Source organism: Pezoporus occidentalis, unplaced genomic scaffold (assembly GCF_034315485.1).
Source record: "Pezoporus occidentalis ecotype Australia unplaced genomic scaffold, CSIRO_AGI_Poc_V1 ctg341, whole genome shotgun sequence".
NCBI lineage: Eukaryota > Metazoa > Chordata > Aves > Psittaciformes > Psittacidae > Pezoporus > Pezoporus occidentalis.
In genome coordinates this window covers 263,830-282,909 of record NW_026915387.1, presented here as the reverse complement: position 1 = coordinate 282,909, position 19,080 = coordinate 263,830, and the positions used below count along the sequence as shown (strand labels likewise).

At 56.8% G+C, this 19,080-nt stretch overlaps 1 protein-coding gene across 15 annotated transcripts in view; it reads left to right on the top strand.

The window, feature by feature from the left end:
- SRCIN1 (SRC kinase signaling inhibitor 1) overlaps window positions 1–19,080 on the top strand; it is a 71,732-nt gene that overhangs the window by 27,720 nt on the left and 24,932 nt on the right. For 13 of the 15 annotated variants that reach the window (XM_062629766.1, XM_062629771.1, XM_062629772.1 and 10 more), the window contains 2 exons: window positions 1,540–1,823; window positions 14,707–14,730. In XM_062629766.1, coding sequence (XP_062485750.1) covers window positions 1,540–1,823; window positions 14,707–14,730 — 308 coding nt within the window. Of the gene's footprint in view, window positions 1–1,539; window positions 1,824–7,701; window positions 7,822–14,706; window positions 14,731–19,080 lie in introns of those variants that run through there. The other 2 variants (XM_062629776.1, XM_062629767.1) reach the window with 2 other exon arrangements.

Sequence of the window (19,080 nt, the reverse complement as noted above, 5' to 3'; positions counted from 1 at the left end):
TGCAGGCACCTGAGCAAAGTGATGAGGGAACGGGAGCTTCAGCTCTCACTCAGATTCCACCTCCTGGGTAAGGGGGTGATGGTCCCCTGGCTGAGGTCCCGTTTGGTGATGGAGCTGGACCGGTTGTGTTTTAGAGGAGGAAAGGGATGTTCAAGCTTTGGCAAGGGTAAGGATGTCCCCATGGCATTGCATTGCTGGGAGCGTGATGTCCCTGCCTGGCTCGTAGCAAACCCCATTGTATGACCTTGAGCAGAGGAGTTAGGTCTGTAACACACGCTAGAGTCCTGTCCTACATTAAAAACACAATCAGTTGATATAAAGCTAATCCGTGGTGCTGATAAATAATTAAGGGAAAAGGAAAAACCCGCTTATGATTTGCTTAACAGGAACTTTGGAATGAAGGGGGGGGGAGGAGAAAGACAAGGAGAGAGATGAATAATGGATCAAGGTTAAATGGTGAGTGAAAAAGGAAAGCTGTAACGTGGTGAATCCCTGCAGTACGCTTGCTGCGGCTTGCCAAACTAGTTAGAAGTGCCAAAGGCAGCGTTGGGCACGGTGGCAGCGGCCAGGACCAGCCCAGGACTATGGGACAAAAGGTTCCGATGCCATCAGACCCTCACAAGTGGCTTCTTGGTCTGGGCAAGGGGCTATGGGCTGTGGGGTGGCCCCATCCTGCAGCCAGGCAGGAGGTGCCAGGCGCTGGCAGCGTGCAGGGACTTCCAGGCATCCATCAGCGCTGGCGCTGGGCACAGCTTCCCAGGAACCCCACAACGTGCAGCTCATGGATTATTAGCAAAGGGGCGAGTCCCTTCCCCTGTGCTGCCTGCACCCTGCCTGCACTCGCTGCCTGCTCTGCTGCCCGGGATGGGGGGAGCTGTCTGAGCGGGATGGGATGGGATGGGATGGGATGGAGCAGAGGGTGCCGTGGTGCTGCTGAGTTCGGTGCCCATGGGTGCTGGGAGCAGTGGATGCAGGATGGGGTCTGATGGTATGGAGGGGGTCCAGCAGGACCTGGCAGGGAGGACATGGGGGTCCTGCATACTCTCATGGGCATCAGCACAGTGCAGGATGGGCAGACACCAGCATCCCCTCACCATGGGCCCCCCTTTCATTTTCTTTTTGGTTTGTCCATGTGTCCATGTCCCCCCCCCTCATCTGTCTGTGCTCTGGAGCGGTGCCTGGCTCCTGTGTCTTGTCTGTGCTGTTTCCATGACCCAGCACTGTTTTAGCCATGATTCAGTCTGAACATCGTGGTCTCGGTGGCATCCCAGCCCCTCCATCCCTCCTGCTCCCCCCCCTGCCCCATCCATCTCCTGCCACCACCAGCCCCGTGCCCGCTGCCATTGCAGGGGCATAAACCCTGCACCCCCCAACCCATCCCACTGAGGGATGCTCCCGCTCCCATCCAGGCTCTGCTCACCTCTAGCTTAAAACCCCCTCCCCATCCCCAAATCTCAGCACCCCGCCTCTGCCCCATAGCAGTGGGGCTGCCCCAGGGCTGGTCCTGACCCTGTTCTGCTCTCCCCCCTCCCTGTGCAGATCCCGAGAGGACGAGCACCCACATGATCTCGGCGGATGATGCCGAGTACCCGCGGGAATACCGGACCCTGGGCAACGGCACCCGGCGCTTCTCCAATGTAGGGCTGGTGCACACCTCGGAGCGCCGGCACACCGTCATCGCTGCCCAGAGCCTGGAGGCCCTCACCGGCCTCCAGAAGTCGGAGATGGAGCGCAAGAGGGATGCATTCATGGACCACCTGAAGAACAAGTACCCACAGCATGCACTGGCGCTCCGGGGGCAGCAGGAACGTATGCGGGACCAGGTACGGGGCGTCTTCTTGGGGCTGGAGGGGATGGGGACCACATCTCAGCCTTTGGGGCTGGCTGCGGGAGAAGAGGCTCAATGGGGGTTTGGATGGTGCATGAAATGGGTGGCTGCTTGCAGTAGCCTGAGGGGGAGCATCCCCCAGGTCTGAGGAAGAGCATCCTCTATCCTTGGGGAGAAGCATCCTCCAGCCCTTTTGGGGAGCATCCCTCAGCCCTACTGGGGAGCACCTCCATCCCTCCCCAGGGCTGGAGGGCTCCCAGGCAGATTCATCCAGCCATGGGAGTGGATTCAATCCCACTGGCTGGCAGCAATAATGGGGAGGAGAGGGGTGTTTCTCCATGCAGAGGGGTGGGGGTGATGGCTGCAGACCCCAAACTCACCCAGAAAGGGGCAGCTGGACCCATGGGCTGGTGTTTGCAAGTGCTGCTGCATGCCTGGCTCTCCTCTGTGCTATGAACCCCCCCAAACTGAAGATACTGGTGTAAAGCCATGACGTGAGCAGCGCAAGAGACAGGATTGATGCTTTCTGAGCTGGGGGGGTCAGTGCAGCTCTTGGGGCAGATATCTCCCTCCTGACTGCCCCACAAGGTGCTGGGGGGCTGCTGAGCTCAGGAGGGGCTATGGGGCAGGATGAGGCAGTGAGGAGCTGTTGCTCTACCTCAGCATGTGCTGCTGTGCAGTGTGGGATGGGGATGGGCGACACGTGCCAGGATTTAGCATCCACATCCTTTGGTTACCAGTTCCCCATGGAGTCAATCCCACCCCAAGGACCTGCTGGTCTTTGGAGCAGGATGTGTCTGGGCACCCCTGCTGAAAGCAGCAGAGCCCAAGGGTTGAGTGGTCCCCATGGCTGGGGGTGCACCCCTGGGCTAGGCAGCATCCCAGGGTGCTGGGGAGCCCATCCTGGTCTGGGTACCAGTGATGCAGCAGCGATGCTGTTGGGGCAGTGATAAATCCCCACCTAAACTGGCACTTCTATGAGGAGGCACAGGGGAGGGTGAGCACAGAGCTGCTGGAGGAAGTGCCTGGAAAGGAAGATCTTATATCATCCCCAACTAGACACCTCCCGGTGGGATGCAGGCGCTGAATCCCACAAAGAAACCGGCTTTGTAAGGAAAACCCTGCATGCCGAGGCATCAGCATCGCTGTCTCCTCTGTGTTGGGGTGCACTGAGGGGGGTGTCCCCACTCTGCAGCCCCTCTCCTTGCTAAAAAGAGATCCGCAGCAGCGCAGCATCCCTGTTTTGGTGGCAGGCTGTTGGCTGGTGGTGACATTTCCAACCCGAGTGACATTTCTCAGTAAATAACCACAAATCTTTCCCCTGTTATTGCAATGATTTCAAGACTGTTTTGGGTGGTTTTTAATATCAGCAGCTACAAGGAGAAAAAACCAGCTCCTGTTGACTCAGGGTCTGAGCTTTGGGGGAGTTTTAGCAGGTCAAAGGAAAATGGGTTGGATTCTGGAATGATCTTGTATCCCTGGAGCCCCTTGCTCAGGGCTGTGGGTCCAGGTTGGCTTCATCCCCCTGCCCTGGGCATGATGCTAAGGGCTCAACTCCATCCATCAGCCCAGCCACAAGCATCACTTCTTTGCAACCGGTGGGGAAAGAAAGCACCCAAATCCCATTCTTCTTCTCTATTTTTTTTTTTGTTTCCTTTCCTTTTTCCCCTCATTTTCCCTGCGGGTGGTAAATAATAACGGGGAGAAAAATGCAACTAGAAAACACTGGAAACCCCAGGGGCCAACCTTTAAATGACATTGGGATGCAACACTCTGGGCCTTCCTATACCGTTTGAAGCTTGCTTTGCTCTTCTAGGGGAGCCTGGCAGGTATTTCCGAGCAGGCTTTGCTGTTTTGTTGGGGTTTTATGTGTAATTTCCAATGCGTTTGCCAAAATGAGAGGTGAAGAGAAGCGTTTCAGGAATGTCAACATCCCTTTCAGCGCAGCAAAGCCTGCAGCAAAACGCCAGCGTTCCCATGCTGAGGCATTGGGAAGGGAAAGCAATATTAATTTTAATTGTATGTATATATAACAGAGCTGGGGGGGGGAAAGGAACACAGGGAAATCATTGTACCAACACCCAACAGACCGCTAGCAAAGCTGCGGAGAAGTCCAAGGAGGCAGCGAGCCTTGCTTAAAACCCAGATGGGAGAAGGCGTTAAATGGGAACGTTAACAATAAAGAGGGGCATGGGAATTGGGATGAGGTGGCTGATGGAGCACGTTGGCTCCTGGGCTTTGAGGCTGCTTTGGAGGGGGGGAATCCTACCCTGGGAAGGGGAAATCTAGAAGGAGAGGGATGGCACGGCTGGGATTCTTATCAGTGTGCTCTGGGATGCACGGTTTGGATGGGGCCACCCTGTGGTACCCGATACTGAATACACATGTACCTATATATCTATATACCTATATACCCATAAACCTATCCCATATACCTATATATCTATATACCTATGTATCCCAGATACCTATATCTCTATATGCCCATGTATCTATCCCGTATACCTATATGTCTATATACCCATATGCCTATGTATCTATCCCATATACCTATATATCCATATACCTATATACTTATACACCTATGCATCTATATACCTATATCTCTATCTCATTATGCTTATATATATATAAAGTTAATAGCATCTAAAAAAATAATTAGATGATGGTTCAAAGAGGTAACCCCATCACCCCTCCCTGCTTCCTACTAATGCCCACATTCCTATTGGATGTGCGTTTGGGATGGGGCTCAGAGGGTATGTACCAACCAGGACAACATGGTTTTAGTGCAGATAAGTGCTAAATCCCAGAAAAGAAGGGATTACACCCCCTCCTTTCCCTGTAAGCAGGTAAAACATCATTCAGCCCTGTCTGCTCGGGTGCCCTGCAGCTCCTAAGCTGCAGTGTGGGTTTAAATACTGCAGCGGAGCTGGAGCAGAAACGTGCCTCATTCAGGGCTACAGGGAAGTACATAAAAGCTCAGATTTTAGCTTGTCCAGCTCTGCTACGGGAACAAAATAATAGGGAAAGGCTGGAGCCGAGTGGGAACATGTTGGTGGCTGCCTGACAGCAGCAGATCTGCAGCTGCACAGAGCAAATCTGACTTTGGAATCAATAAATACCAACCAGTGTAGATGGATGAGCCCACAGAGCCAGGCCCTTGCTCTGTCCTGCCTCACCAGCGCAGGCAGGGATGCAACGGGGGTGCAGGCAGGGATGCAACGGGGATGCAGGCAGGATGCAATGAGGATGCAGGCAGGGTGCAACAGGCTGGGGAGATGCTGCTTTGCTGCAGGTGGCTCCGTGCCTCAGTTTCCCTGATGGAAGCGTGTGTCTTGGCTGCTTCCCCGCTTCATAGGAAGGGAGAACTCACAGAGAACTCAGGGTCCCAGCACCGTGGGGGATTGATGAGGCTGTGACAGTCGCACCCTGTGCTACAGCAGTGATTTATGGGGGGTGTGAATGGATGCATGCACCTCCAGCACCTACCCCTTCCCATTGCACCCCCAATTCCCCCCAGCACTTACCTTTGCCCATTTCACCCCCATTGCACTCCATTACACCCCAGCACCCACCCCGTCCCATTGCACCCCATCGCACCACCCGCCCCGTTGCATCCCCTGCACCCTAGCACCCACCCTTGCCCCATTGCACCCCATCACACCCCATCACCCGCCCCTGCCCCAATGCATCCTTATTGTACCCCATCGAGCCCCATTGTACCCCACTGCCCCCCCATTGCACCCCATCACCCGCCCCTGCCCCAATGCATCCTTACTGTCCCCCATCGCACCCCATTGCCCCCCACATTGCACCCCACCACCCGCCCCTGCCCCGATGCATCCTTATTGTACCCCATTGTACCCCATTGCCCCCCCATTGCACCCCATCACCCGGCCCAATGCGTCCCTATTGTACCCCATCGCACCCCGTTGCTCCCCCATTACACCCCATCACCCTCCCCTGCCCCAATGCATCCCTATTGTACCTCGTCGAGCCCCATTGTACCCCATTGCCCCCCCATTACACCCCATCACCCGCCCCAATGCATCCCTATTGTACCCCATCGCACCCCATTGCTCCCCCATTGCACCCCATCACCCGCCCCTGCCCCAATGCATCCTTATTGTACCCCATCGCGCCCCATCGCACCTCATTGCTCCCCCATTGCACCCCATCACCCACCCCTGCCCCAGTGCATCCTTATTGTACCCCATTGTACCCCATTACAACCCATTGTCCTGCTCACTGTCTCCCCTGCAGGAGGTGGAGCACAGAGCTCCCCATTGTACCCCATTGTACCCCATTGCCCCCCCATTGCACCCCATCACCCGCCCCTGCCCCAATGCATCCTTATTGTACCCCATCGCACCCCATTGCCCCCCCCATTGCACCCCATCACCCTCCCCTGCCCCAATGCATCCCTATTGTACCCCATCAAGCCCCATTGTACCCCATTGCTCCCCCATTACACCCCATCACCTGCCCCTGCCCCAATGCATCCCTATTGTACCCCGTCGCACCCCGTTGCCCCCCCATTACACCCCATCACCCGCCCCTGCCCCAATGCATCCTTATTGTACCCCATCGCGCCCCATCGCACCTCATTGCCCCCCCATTGCACCCCATCGCCCGCCCCTGCCCCAATGCATCCTTATTGTACCCCATTGTACCCCACTGCCCCCCCATTGCACCCCATCACCCGCCCCAATGCATCCTTATTGTACCCCATCGCGCCCCATCGCACCCCATTGCCCCCCCATTGCACCCCATCACCCTCCCCTGCCCCAATGCATCCCTATTGTACCCCATCGCACCCCATCGCACCCCATTGCCCCCCATTACACCCCATCACCCTCCCCTGCCCCAATGCATCCCTATTGTACCCCATCGAGCCCCATCGCACCCCATTGCCCCCCCATTGCACCCCATCACCCTCCCCTGCCCCAATGCATCCCTATTGTACCCCATCGAGCCCCATCGCGCCCCATTGCCCCCCCATTGCACCCCATCACCCTCCCCTGCCCCAATGCATCCCTATTGTCCCCCATCGCACCCTGTTGCTCCCCCATTACACCCCATCACCCGCCCCTGCTCCAATGCATCCTTATTGTACCCCATCGTGCCCCATTGCCCCTCCGTTGCACCCCATCACGCGCCCCTGCCCCAATGCATCCTTATTGTACCCCATTGCGCCCCATTGCCCCTCCATTGCACCCCATCACCCGCCCCTGCCCCAATTCATCCCTATTATACCCCATCGCACCCCATTGCCCCCCCCTTGCACCCCATCACCCTCCCCTGCCCCAATGCATCCTTATTGTACCCCATTGCGCCCCATCGCACCCCATTGCCCCCATTGCACCCCATCACCCGCCCCAATGCATCCCTATTGTACCCCATCGTACCCCATTGCCCCCCCATTGCACCCCATCACCCGCCCCTGCCCCAATGCATCCCTATTGTACCCCATCGCGCCCCATTGTACCCCATTGCCCCCCATTACACCCCATCACCCGCCCCTGCCCCAATGCATCCTTACTGTACCCCATCGCGCCCCATTGCCCCCCCCATTGCACCCCATCACCCTCCCCTGCCCCAATGCATCCTTATTGTACCCCATCGAGCCCCATCGCACCCCATTGCCCCCCCCATTGCACCCCATCACCCTGCCCCGCCCCTTTGCCCCCCCTCCGGGAGCGCGCTCCCCCTCGCGGCGGCCCGGCGCTGCTGCAGGGGGCGGCAGGTGGAGTCGCGGTTGCCATGGTGACCGCGCCCCCTATCAGGGCAGGCGCGCGGGGCCGGCAGCGGCGGGAGGTGGCGACTCCGCTCGGCACCGCCCTCCCGCTCTTCACACACCCCCCCCACCCCTCCCTCCGCGGCCCGCCTTGCCGATGTGATCCGAGCGGAGCCGATCAGAGCCGAGCGGAGCCGATCAGAGCCGAGCGGGGCCGAGCGCGCCCCGCCGGCGCTGCGGATCTCACCTGCCGCAGGTACCGGGGCGGGCGCGGCGCATCCCTCCGGTGTCGCGGTCCCCTCCTGCATCCCGGGGCCCGCCTCCCCCCCGCCCTCCCCTTACCCACGTACCCTGGGGTCGCTCCCACCCATCCCAGCACCCCCTTCCCAAACGTCCCCTTCCGTCTCCCCCGACATCCCGGTGTTCCCCCCTGCCATTCCCATCACCAGCCGGTGCTCCGGATCGTGCCCTTCCCTTGGCCGCGCCGCTCAGTCCCCCCTGTTTTTCCAGGCCCCCCCATACCCCCAGTTCACCCCATTTCCCCTTCGCGGGGTTCCCCCCACGTCCAAGTCCGCAGCATGGTGCTGGTGGCAGTCTGTGGGTTCCATCGTCCCTGCATTACCCTTCGGTGCAGGAGCTGGCTTGGGGGGGCCTCACCCTGCTCCTCCCGGTGCACGTGGAGCCATGCAAAGCCCCCCGCGGTGCCCGTGCCAAGCCCACTGCGCAGTCCCCATCTTCCCAGGGCACCCCTGCATTGTCACCCTTGTCCCTGTCCTTCTGCAGGGGACACCGGTCCCCTCTGCCCTTCTCGGGCTGTGTGTGGGGGCAGACGGAGAGTGGCAGATGGTGGCCTGGGCATGCAGCATCCCTGCACCCAGTGGGATCTTGTCTCACCTCCAGCTCACTTGGCCGAGCATCCTTCCCGTGGGGGTCCTGCCAGCACCATGAGGACCCACCCGGGTTTGAGCCCACCCTGGCCCTTGGCTTAACAGCGTGTCCCTGCAATCCCCATGGTGTGAGGTTGGCATTGTCTTGTTCTCGTGGGGTGCTTGACTGGGCTGGGGGTCCACCCCATAGGCACGGGGTACCTGGACCCTCTGCTTTTGCCAAACCAGTGGTGACGGAGGCTTGTGAACGGTGCCCGAAGTGAACCGGTTGGTGGGAGCTCGCTGGGGCGGTGGGAGCGAGAAGCAGGGTCCTTCATTGAGCTTCCCAGGGTCTCATCTTGGTCTCCAGAGGTGGAGCGTGTTGTGAACCATCACAAAGTGCTGTAATGGTGGAGGAGAGCGTGTGTGCCTGTCAGGAGTAACATGAAGGAGCGTGTGTGTGTGTGTGTGTGTGTGTGTGTGTGTCCCTGGGAGCAGCCAGAGCTGTCTCAATTTGATTCTCTTATTTCTCCCCTCCTGGGAACGATTCCGGGCTGATTAAAAGAGACCTGATCCATGGTTTGGCTGGGAATCAGGTTCTCAGGAGCTGGGAGTCAGTCAAAGGTCCGGGGGTCACCCCACTTCCTGACAAGTGGAGAATAAATACGGCCGTGTTGATGACGGCAACGGCAGCCCTGGGGAGGGGATTGATGAGCCTGTGGTGTAGTCCAGCAGGGACATGTCCATTGCACACCCACCAGGAATCGGATCTGACTCCATCCCGGCAGCAGGTGGGATGCGCCTGGCGCGCTTCCCTGGCTGCGCTTGGGCTCCCAGTGCTCCCAGTTCCTCACCGTGGTTCCCAGGAGCACAGTGCCAGTGCTGCTGCCCGTGTGTACTCCGGTCTCTCCGGCACACACGGATGCGGGGATGTGACCGTGTGCATCCATCCCTGCCCCGGCACTCGGTTTCCTGCTGTTCTTAACCCAAATGTGCCTCCTTCTCCAGAGGATCCATCCTTCCTCACTCTTGTCATGGGGTTTCTCAGGGATTTGCCATCAGGGATGAGCTTGGAGGCACCTGACGGAGGGTGGAGTTCACCCCAAAGCTCTTGGAGGGGTCCAGACCCTGGTGCTGTCCCTGGCTGAGTGCAGTGGGGAGCTGATGGATGCTCGCTGCCTGCTCGCTGCCGGGTTTACCTTGCACGTCCCTATTGTGCTGGTCCACCTACGCCGTGCCGTTGCCATAGCTACTCTGCAATCTGATCTGCCCAACTTCTGCCTGCTTCCCCTGCTTTCCCCCCAAAACCTTTGGCCCTGCACCTTGGCTGTTCTTCCCATGCCCCAGCAGCGGGATGGAGGTGGGAGGGGATCCTGGTCCCTGTGCTGGGATGCATGGCTGCTTCCTGCTCTGGTTGCTGCAGGGTATGGGGCAGTGATGGCACAGAGACCTTGACCTTGGAGGCCACAGAAGGGGGATTCTGAACACCCAAACACGGATGCTCCTCAGCAGAGCTACTTGGGGGTGCTCTGCTAGGAGCAGGCGTTGTTGATTTGCTTTGTATTGGCATCGGGAAGGGAAGGGTCAGGAGCATAAATCCATGGCCATTCAAAAGCGCTTGTGCTCTAATATCACCTGGGTGTTGTAGGTCAAGGCCATGGTCACCGATGGAGAACTGATGAACCTCTCTTGGAGAGCAGGCTGGGGGGTGTGTGCAGATAAGGGATGATGCAGGGTACCAGGGGTCTGTCGGTGATACCTGCCAGTGGCTCACTGTCACAAGCCATCTGATGCCATCAGAGCATCTTTGGGCTGGGGACTGGAGAGAGGTGTCATAAACCCCAAGTCTCTGCCTGAAAGACAAGCAAAGCAAGCCTCTTGGTACCCTTTGCATGGTGGGGTCTGGGCTGGGTGACTCCCTGAAGCCCCTTCAGGAGCCCAGGTCTGATGGGAACCATCCCCTGCACTGCCACATCCCATCCTGTCTCTTTCCTGAGTGCTGAGATGCTCAGGTTTGAGAGGTCCTCCTGCAATAACTGCAAGGGCTCTGATGACAGTATCTGCAATGCACAGCGCCGGGGTCACTCTTCACTCTATCAGGTTCCTGTTTGCATTTGACTCTATCTTGTCGTTTTGCTATTTCCACTTTCATTCAGTTTCTCTTGTGCTGGAAAGCACTAAAAAAAAAACCCAAACCCCAACTTTAATAAGGCGAAAGCAGATTAAATTCCCTTTACAGCTATTTTTCAAGGAGAGTTTTGTTTGTCAAGACATTGTGCCTGAGGGGGACTCCATCAGAAACTGCAACTCCTGAACATGGGTGAATTAAGCAGCCTCTGTCCCTCCCTTTGGAGGAGCACACTGGAGCCGCTGCCTGGTTTAGAGGGCTGCATTCAGTGCTGCCTTGTTAATCCCTAGCAGGTCTGTGTTCTAATTGCTAACCTGGGGAAGTCTGCCTTGGTCAAGGCAGTGACTCACTTGGATTTCCTCCATTTACCTCCTGTCTTCTCCTGGGATAATCTCATAAAGACTATAAAGAATATGATTGTTAAACTCCACCGTGTTCCTCGATACATCCCCCACCTCGGGTTTTCCTCTCTTCTGCAGCACTCATGCAGGTGCATCTCTGCAAGCGTTCATGTGTGCGTAGGTTCCCTCATGACCATGGGTTCACAGGAGCACCTCAAGCCCCGTTTTGCTCTTGCCCCAGCTGGTAAACTCGTGCCTGTGCACACACATGTGCACGTCTGTGCTTTTAGGGGGGCCCCAGTGCTCATTAGTCCATCGTTTTGCAGCATCATGGACATGACTTTCATCGCAATTATCATCTCAGCCTTTGTAATTCTCCATACCTTCTGCACAGCCCTGCTGCAAGCGAGCTGCCTGGTTTATTGCTTGTAACAAGGCTGTCGCTTCAAATCCTCTCTCAGACCATTATCTCCCTTTGATGCTTTTGAAGAGCCAGCGATATGTTAATTCTACCTTGGCCTTCTCTCTGTACAAACCCTCCCTCGCCAGCCTGCCTGGCTGCCGGGGTGCTTGCAGGGGAGCTGGGGCTCTGCCTGCTCTGTCCCCTGCCTTTTGGGTGAGCTGCATGTAAGGCTGGGACCGTCCCCTGTCGCTGTACCTGTGCTGGGGGAGCGTGTCCTCTTTGCTTTGGGAGATTTGGGGTGGATGAAGGACAGGCTGGTGCGACAGCAAAGCCTGCAAGGACAGATGGAGACCTGAAAGGTGGTGTCCATCTCCTGCTTGGCCCTGGTAGACAGCACCAGATTGTAGGTCCTGGACAGCCCTGCCTCTTGGCAGGGAACAGGCAGGGCAGGCAGCACATCCCCTACCCCGCATCCAACCCATACCCAGCTCCTTTGCTTAGGGATCCCTCATCTCTCATGGGGATGCCAGCAAAGGCGGCTGGATCCAGGGACCTGGGAGAGTGTTTGTGCCAGGGCACCCCGGTGTGTGCTGCAGGGCGTGCAAACCAGCCCAAATTGCTTCCAGAATATTCTTGATTCCATTCCACAGCACTTTGGGGTTCAGACAAGCTCATCGCCGGTTTGACGGGGGGTGGTTGTGTGCGGTGGGGATGTAATTTATGGACTTTGTGATAAGCCTGTCCAGTCATCCTAAAATAATAAATAAAATACATACCAAGGGCTGGCAGGAGATAGGATCAGTAATATCAGGGTCTGAGGAAAATTACTGAGCCTCTTCAACAGCAAAAGAAAGAGTATGGAGGAAAAAACCCAAAGGTGCACAAGGACAAAGTCAAGAGCATCCTCTCCTACCACAGACTGAGTTGGGGCCCTTTGGGGACTGGGACAGACTGGTATTGACCACTCTTCCCAGCAGCACTTGGCCAAAATATGTGTTGAGGCTCATTGCAGGCGTTCCAAGCACAGAGGACCTGGGGGGGGGGGGAGATGAGCATCCCCTCAGTCCATGTTTTTGGGGACCAGGCACCTCCGTGTTGCCCTCCTGGGTGGGGGGGTTCTGTTGCTTCCCTCCTTGTCTGGGTGTACTGGTGGGGAGAATTGGGTGGCAGAGGGGGCGAGTGTGGCAATGGAAGGGGATGAAGGCTTCCCTCCTGGCTGTGATTTGTTAAGGGTCTCTCATGCAGCATTTCCTGGGAGGCAGCATCCAAGCCTGGCCCTGGGGAGTTGGGCTGCATGCAGCTGAGCAGCAGCAGCAGCAGCAGCAGAGCCACAAAACTGCTGCCCTGTGCAGCTTAGCTGGAGCTGTTTCCCCATCAAGGCACAGCACGTCAAAGCCTTCAGGAGCTGATGCAATGCTGCTGCTCACCTCCCCGAGCCAGCGAGCTCCGAGGAGGGACGTGCTGAGGCTGTGGGTTTCTTACCCGGGATCCGATGCTTTGGCTCGACACAGGGCAGTGCTGCAGTCTGGGATCTGCTCCTGTGCATGGCCAGGCAGGTACCAGTGCTGCCGGTGGGCTTTGTGCCCAGCATCGCAGCCTGGCTGCTGGTGCAGCGGGTGTGTTAATTGTAGGCGTGATGGATGGAGTCATTTGGGACCAAAAGGCATCCTGAGGCGGTTTCTGACTTCCAAGTTCCTGGTGTTTTGGAAGAGCTTGACGTGCCCAGGATAGGCTTGGATCCTGCTGGTTGTTATCTAATGGTGCCTGGTAATCACAGCTCTGGGCTTCTATTTCTGGTTCTGCCTCTTGAGTCACGATGTGCCCTTGGAAAAGACCTTTGTGCCTTGAGGCTCGTCTGCATGAAAACACTGCAGTTGTTTGACTTCAATCACTTCTCAAACACTTTTGGTTTGGTCGAGGCAAAACTTTGGCTCTACGGGTGGCTTGTGGCGTATTAACGTGAGCTGCATCTTGAAGGCAGTTCACACGAATAAGAGCATCCTGCTGATGCTCGAGATGAGCCTAACAAGTGGGTTGGTGTTCATATACCGAGGCTAGGCCTGTATTTACCTTGTCAGCAGAAGGGTTAATTCCCCAGCAGCAAGGCCTTGCATGAATACTCCGTGATGGTCTTGGCAGGCACCAGGGCATTGCTGGGTCTGGTGGGGACGGGGAGCTTGGGAGAGGGGGGGGGGTTTACTTTCCATTTAAGATAATAACCCAAAATAACAAACCAGGTTTGCAGCCGTAGTGATTGTGGTGGAGAAACAAGGGCTGTATAAAAGCAAGGTGATAGGTGGGTGTGAGAGGGGAGAAAAGAGCCGCCGAGGACTTTGATCCCAATAAAAGGAGTGCTGGGACAAAAGCTGCTTTGTCCCCGTTTCTTCCACCCTTCCCATTATCTGCTCCTGTCGGTGCCGTCAGAAACGCTTCCCCTTCCAGCAAGGTGGATCCTCACCAGGTCTAACTTCCCTTCCCGGGGGTATCCCCACCTGGGGCTGGGTTGCATGGCGCTGGGGGATCATCTCCAGGGTGGGATGAAGCTGCTTGTGCTGCTGCTGTGCCAAGTGCGTGCCCTGCTCTGAAGCGCATCCCTGCTTTGCCTGCATCTCTCCTGTCCCCATCCGGTCCTCACATCCTGGTTGTGTGAGCGCAGTGCTGCCCTGGGAGGGGGTCCCACGTCTCTAACTCATATAGGGTTATTGCCAAGAGCCGCAGCTCCGAGCATCCTCAGCACTTAGAATCATAGAAAAGAATCATAGAACCAACTAGCTTGGAAAAGACCTTCAAGACCATCAAGTCCAGCCATCAGATTTGATGATCTTAAAGGTCTTTTCCAACCTACTTGATTCTCTGATCCTATTCTATCCCCTAACCCACCGGAAGGAAGCTCCCAGGCTCTGCAGCGTGCTGGGCTGTAAGTGATGCCAGCTCCTGTCACTCGCTGTAGCACATTGACTTGACGCCGATGGAAACACCGTGAAGAAGCAACAGAGGGAGGTGGCCAAGGCAGGGAAGGGGGATTGGAAGATCCCTTTATAAATGAACATCATCCTGGCTTCCAGCACCGGCTCCCAGGGCAGCAGCCTGGCCAACACCTGGGACATGGGCACACCAGTGACTCCATCCCACTCCCTGCTTTGCTTTGCTTCGCTTCCCTTCCTTTGCACCCCAGTCTGCATTCAGTGCCCGTCACCGTCCCTGCCTGCTTGCATGATCCTGCTCCCCCTTCGCAGCGTGAAACTTAAGGAACCCGTTGGGAGGGGACTTGAAGCAGAAACGAGAGCGGGTTTAATGTAGCTGCTTAAAGTGAACAATTCTCAGGAGGAAAGCAAAAGTCAAAGCGGAATCTTAATGTTCTTTTTTGTTTTCTTTTGTTTTGTTCTTTGATTTCTTTCGTTAGCAACCCAACTACTGGAGCTTTAAGGTCAGTATTCCTGATTTTCCATGCTTCTCTTTGAAACGCATGCACTTTTCCATCCTCGCCTTGTCCCTGTCTCTCTGTGTGTGTATGGGAGGGGGGGGGGAGCTCGGGTGTTTTGTTAAGGGATTCTGTGCCAAAGTAGTTTGTCCTCAGCTCAGCAGCAATTTAAGCTCATGAGATGGATCTTTAGGCTTCTGGGACAAGTTGTGGTGTAGATACAAACCTGCTCTCTGAGAGGGGTGATGTGCGTCCTGCCCTCCTTCAGCCCACTATCACCCCACGGTCAAACCCTGCTGCTTTGGAGTTAGTTGATGGCAGAAGAAACCTTAATGCTGGGAAAAGGACAGGCTGGTGGTGCTGAGAGCTGCAGGAGGGGAAGGGGCAGCTCGGTCCTGTGTTGGCCATCACATCTCTGTGTCTATCCTCTGCTCTGTTGTTTGGGTGTTACGGTACCAGCCTGTTCGTCAGCAGGCTGCAGGAGAAGCAGAATAGAGAAATCCCAGCCTGGTTTGGGTTGGAAGGGAACTTAAAGCTCACCCAGCTCCAACCCCTGCCACGGGCAGGGACCCCTTCCATTGGAGCAGCTTGCTCCAAGCCCTGTGTCCTTGAACACTGCCAGGGATGGGGCAGCCACAGCTTCTCTGGGCACCCTGTGCCAGCGCCTCAGCACCCTCACAGGGAACAGCTTCTGCCTAAGAGCTCATCTCAGTCTCCCCTCTGGCAGGTTCAAGCCATTCCCCTTGTCCCAAGCCCCTCTCCAGCTTTCCTGCAGCCCCTTCAGGCACTGGAGCTGCTCTAAGGTCTCCCCTTCAGGAGCTTTCTCTTCTCCAGGATGCCCCAGCCCTCAGTCATTAGCGTTTCCTTTATAGCACTGGGATCTTTGTGCTTAAACCCACCTCTCCCAGGCTACCCAAAGGGCACCATGGCAGGAGCCTGTTGGCAGCAGCAAGGCTCTGATTCCTGCCAGCACCTTGCAAACAGTTACCCCATTGTGTGGCAGGGGGAATGCGCCGTCCTCCCCTTGCCCTTCCTCCCTCCTGCTCGCCGGGGGATGCGGTGGCAACACTTCAAGGCCAGGCGTGTTGCTGGATGACCTTGGCGCGTTATCCCTGGTGGGTTTGCTTTTCCAGCGTGGAAAATAACCAAACCCAGGCTCTTGGATGGCAGCGGCGAGCGGAGGAGCTGTAAAATGCAGGATATGTGAACTCGCTCCGGGTTTTCATCCCCGACGGACTCGCGGTGGCAAAGGGGTGCGAGCAGCAGCTCCCCGAGGGCTCAGCTGTCTGAGTTCTCACTGACCGTGTGCTCCTGGCGACAATTCCCGACGCTGGGAATGGGGGAAGGTGCCAAAGCTTTAATTTTATTGGATTTCTTTCTTTCTTTTCGTAAGTAAGAAGTAAAATGGGGACAAACTTTAGGGGTTCACGCACCCCAGTGGGGTTCTCTTTGGCGGCAGCCACAGGGGTTTGCATCCACAGAGATTGGGGTCTGTTTTCCCACCCAAGCTTGGAAGTGCCTTGCATTGCAAGGGGAGCATCCTGCCTGGATGTGTGCACAGTGGGAATGTGTTATGGGATAAATCGCAGCAGAGGGAGGCCGGCAGCTGCCTGACCCCATAACAAGTGGGGCATGAGGCAGAGGCAGCTGAGGATGCTTGTCATGGGGAGAGCCCTGCGGGGATGCTGAGCCCACAGGCAGGTGCTGGGGGCTTCCTTGAGGCCACTGCAGCCATCTGCATCCCCTGGGGTCTTGTGGAGCTGCAGGCTTGGCCTTCAGCTGGGAAGCTGCAATCTCAGATAAGAAAGCTTTAGGTTCCCTGTGTGTGCCACCCATCACTGCTGGGGATGCAAACTCAACCCTTCCCCATCCCTTCTCCAAAGAGGGGGGCTGCAGCCAGCGCCCCAGCTGATGGGAGTTGGAGGGGATTGGATGGTGAGAAGGACTGTGCCAAATTCCTAGGGACACCCAGGGATGTGGCTGATGGATTCCCAGGGCAGAACCTGCTCTCCTCCTGCCCTGGCATCCCCATCTGCAATAGCAGGTGCTGATGGGGATGTGGGGCTCTTTTGGGGCTCTCCAGGCACGTGATTTGGGGAAGGGGGGCTCTGCATTGCTGTGTTCATCTGTTGTGGCTCTCTGATGATGGGCAGATGTCGTTGTAGAGGGGGTCCAAGCAACCACGCTGTCCCCAGCCCTTTCTATCCTCTGCATCCCCTCGTGTCAGCAGGTCCTGCCACAGCCTCTGCCCTGCTCCATCCTCCTGCCCCAGCGCATCCTTAGGGTTTCTGCACTTGCCTCTAGATGGAGCCAGCCCTGTTCAGCTCATGGAAGTCCCTTCCCCTCGCATGGAGCCATTGATCCTGCTGCTCCATGGCCATTGTCACGCTGCTGCTGGTCCCTGAGTCCCCAGGCAGCCGCCCGAGTCCCTCGGCCAGGACAACCTGGTACCCAGCCGCCTTCCCATCACCTAAACCACATCCCAGCTCGCAGCCCCCATCCCTGCCAATTTGGGGTTGTTCAAAACCGTGTTCTGGGTGTCAGCACCTCCAGGGCAGGAGCATCTCAGCCCTGGGGGCTTGTGGGGCTCCAGGGACTCATCCGGGGGGGAAAATCGCTTCCTAGGGATGCAGCAAAGAGAGGCAGTACCGAGGGCTGGGGGCTTCTGCTGTGCTAACACAGCGGTGGGCTGGCTCCTTGCTGTCACTTATGGGCTGGAGGAGGGATGAGAAGAACAGAAGGCAGTTTCTTGGAATCTCTCCTTTGGTGCTAGGGCTTTAAAAGAACATAAAAGGGACTAAAGCGAAAGGTAATGGGGAAAAGAATGGCTGGGATGTGGGAAGGGGAAAGCCGGAGGGGGGACACAGGACACCTTTGTGGGGGACCCACAGTGTGCTGGCCCTGCCCAGGCTGCAGCAGCTGGGGCAGGGCATGGAGCTTCCCAGGAATGCCATGTCTCCTTAGTGGGAAGCCATTTCCATCCCACAGCAGGCTGGGACTCGAGGCATTTCCCGACCTGGTATTACAGGCAGGCAGTGGTATTTACTTGTAGGAGACAAGCAAATACCAGGCAGGCTTAGCTCCTGTATCCTGCTGCTCCTGCACCAGCCCTCTTCCCTGTAGCCTTGGCATCCACCGTGCTCTGTGGGACTGGCATTTACCAGCTCTGTTTTGTTGCCCACAGGAGGAGGGGTTTGGGCTGTAAACCTCTGCTTTTGGTTTTCTGCCCTGTCCACGGGAGCTGCTCTGGGTTATCTGTTGATCCTGGGTGTTGCCGTGATTTATTGTCTCAGCAGGGATGGCAGCAGCATCCTTAGTGTAGGAATGGGAGAGCCGAGGTGCAGTGGGACTAGGTGACACCCTTGAACACATTCAAGGCCAGGCTGGATGTGGTTCTGAGCAACCTCATATACCTGGGGGATGTCCCTGCTCATTGCAGGGGCTTTGGACTGGATGAGCTTTGAAGGTCCCTTCCAACACAAACCATTCTATGATTCTATGATTCTATACTCAGGAGAGATGCATCAGAAGGACCTGCAGCCATACCTGGGCTGATATCCCAGATCTGGGGCTCTTTAACCTTCAGATGAAGTTATCAATGGTTTTTTTTTCCCCCTCAAACCAGCCCCTTCAAGCCTTTTCCCCCCACCAGCAGCACCGCATGTGTTAACCACAGCCCGGTCTCCCTGTATCCAGCTGTTAAAGCAAATCATGCCTGGGATGCCAAAGAGCTGAGCCTTGTCACCTGTCACCACGAAGTCCTTGTCACTAATGCTGCTAACCCGTGTCCCTGCTGGTTTCCAGCCTGTTCCAGCTCCCATCCCTTGGTGGCTGCATCCTGGTGATCCCCAACAAGGGCTTGTCCCTTCTTTCCCCACTCCCCATCCCCTTTCTGCTGCTTTCCCACACCCGGCTTTGCTTCCTTCCTGCCAGCATCCCTGAAGGATGCAGTAATTTGCTTATTTTGGAAGATGCTCTCACACAAGGCAGCGTGGCCAGAGAGCAGGGATGGAGCACAGCCGCTGTGAGGAGCGGGATGAACGTCCAGGGATGGAGGCAGGACCCCTGCCACATAACCCATCTCCTGCAACCACCTCAGCCTCAGGGGATGTGCTGCATCAGGCTTGTTTCTGGTCCCCCCCCCCGGATGCTCTCCATATGGATGCCAGGCTGGAAATGCCTGTTTGAGGCACGGAGAAAACAACCCCAGGAACAAAAGCACGTCTGCCTTTGCTAGGGGGTTAATGATTACCCATCCCAAGGGAGCCAAGGTTGGACCCAGTGCTGGGAGGTGAGGACGAGTGGGCACAGAGACTTCCTTCACTAGGGCTGGCCCCAGCTCGCAGCCCCTCTGCT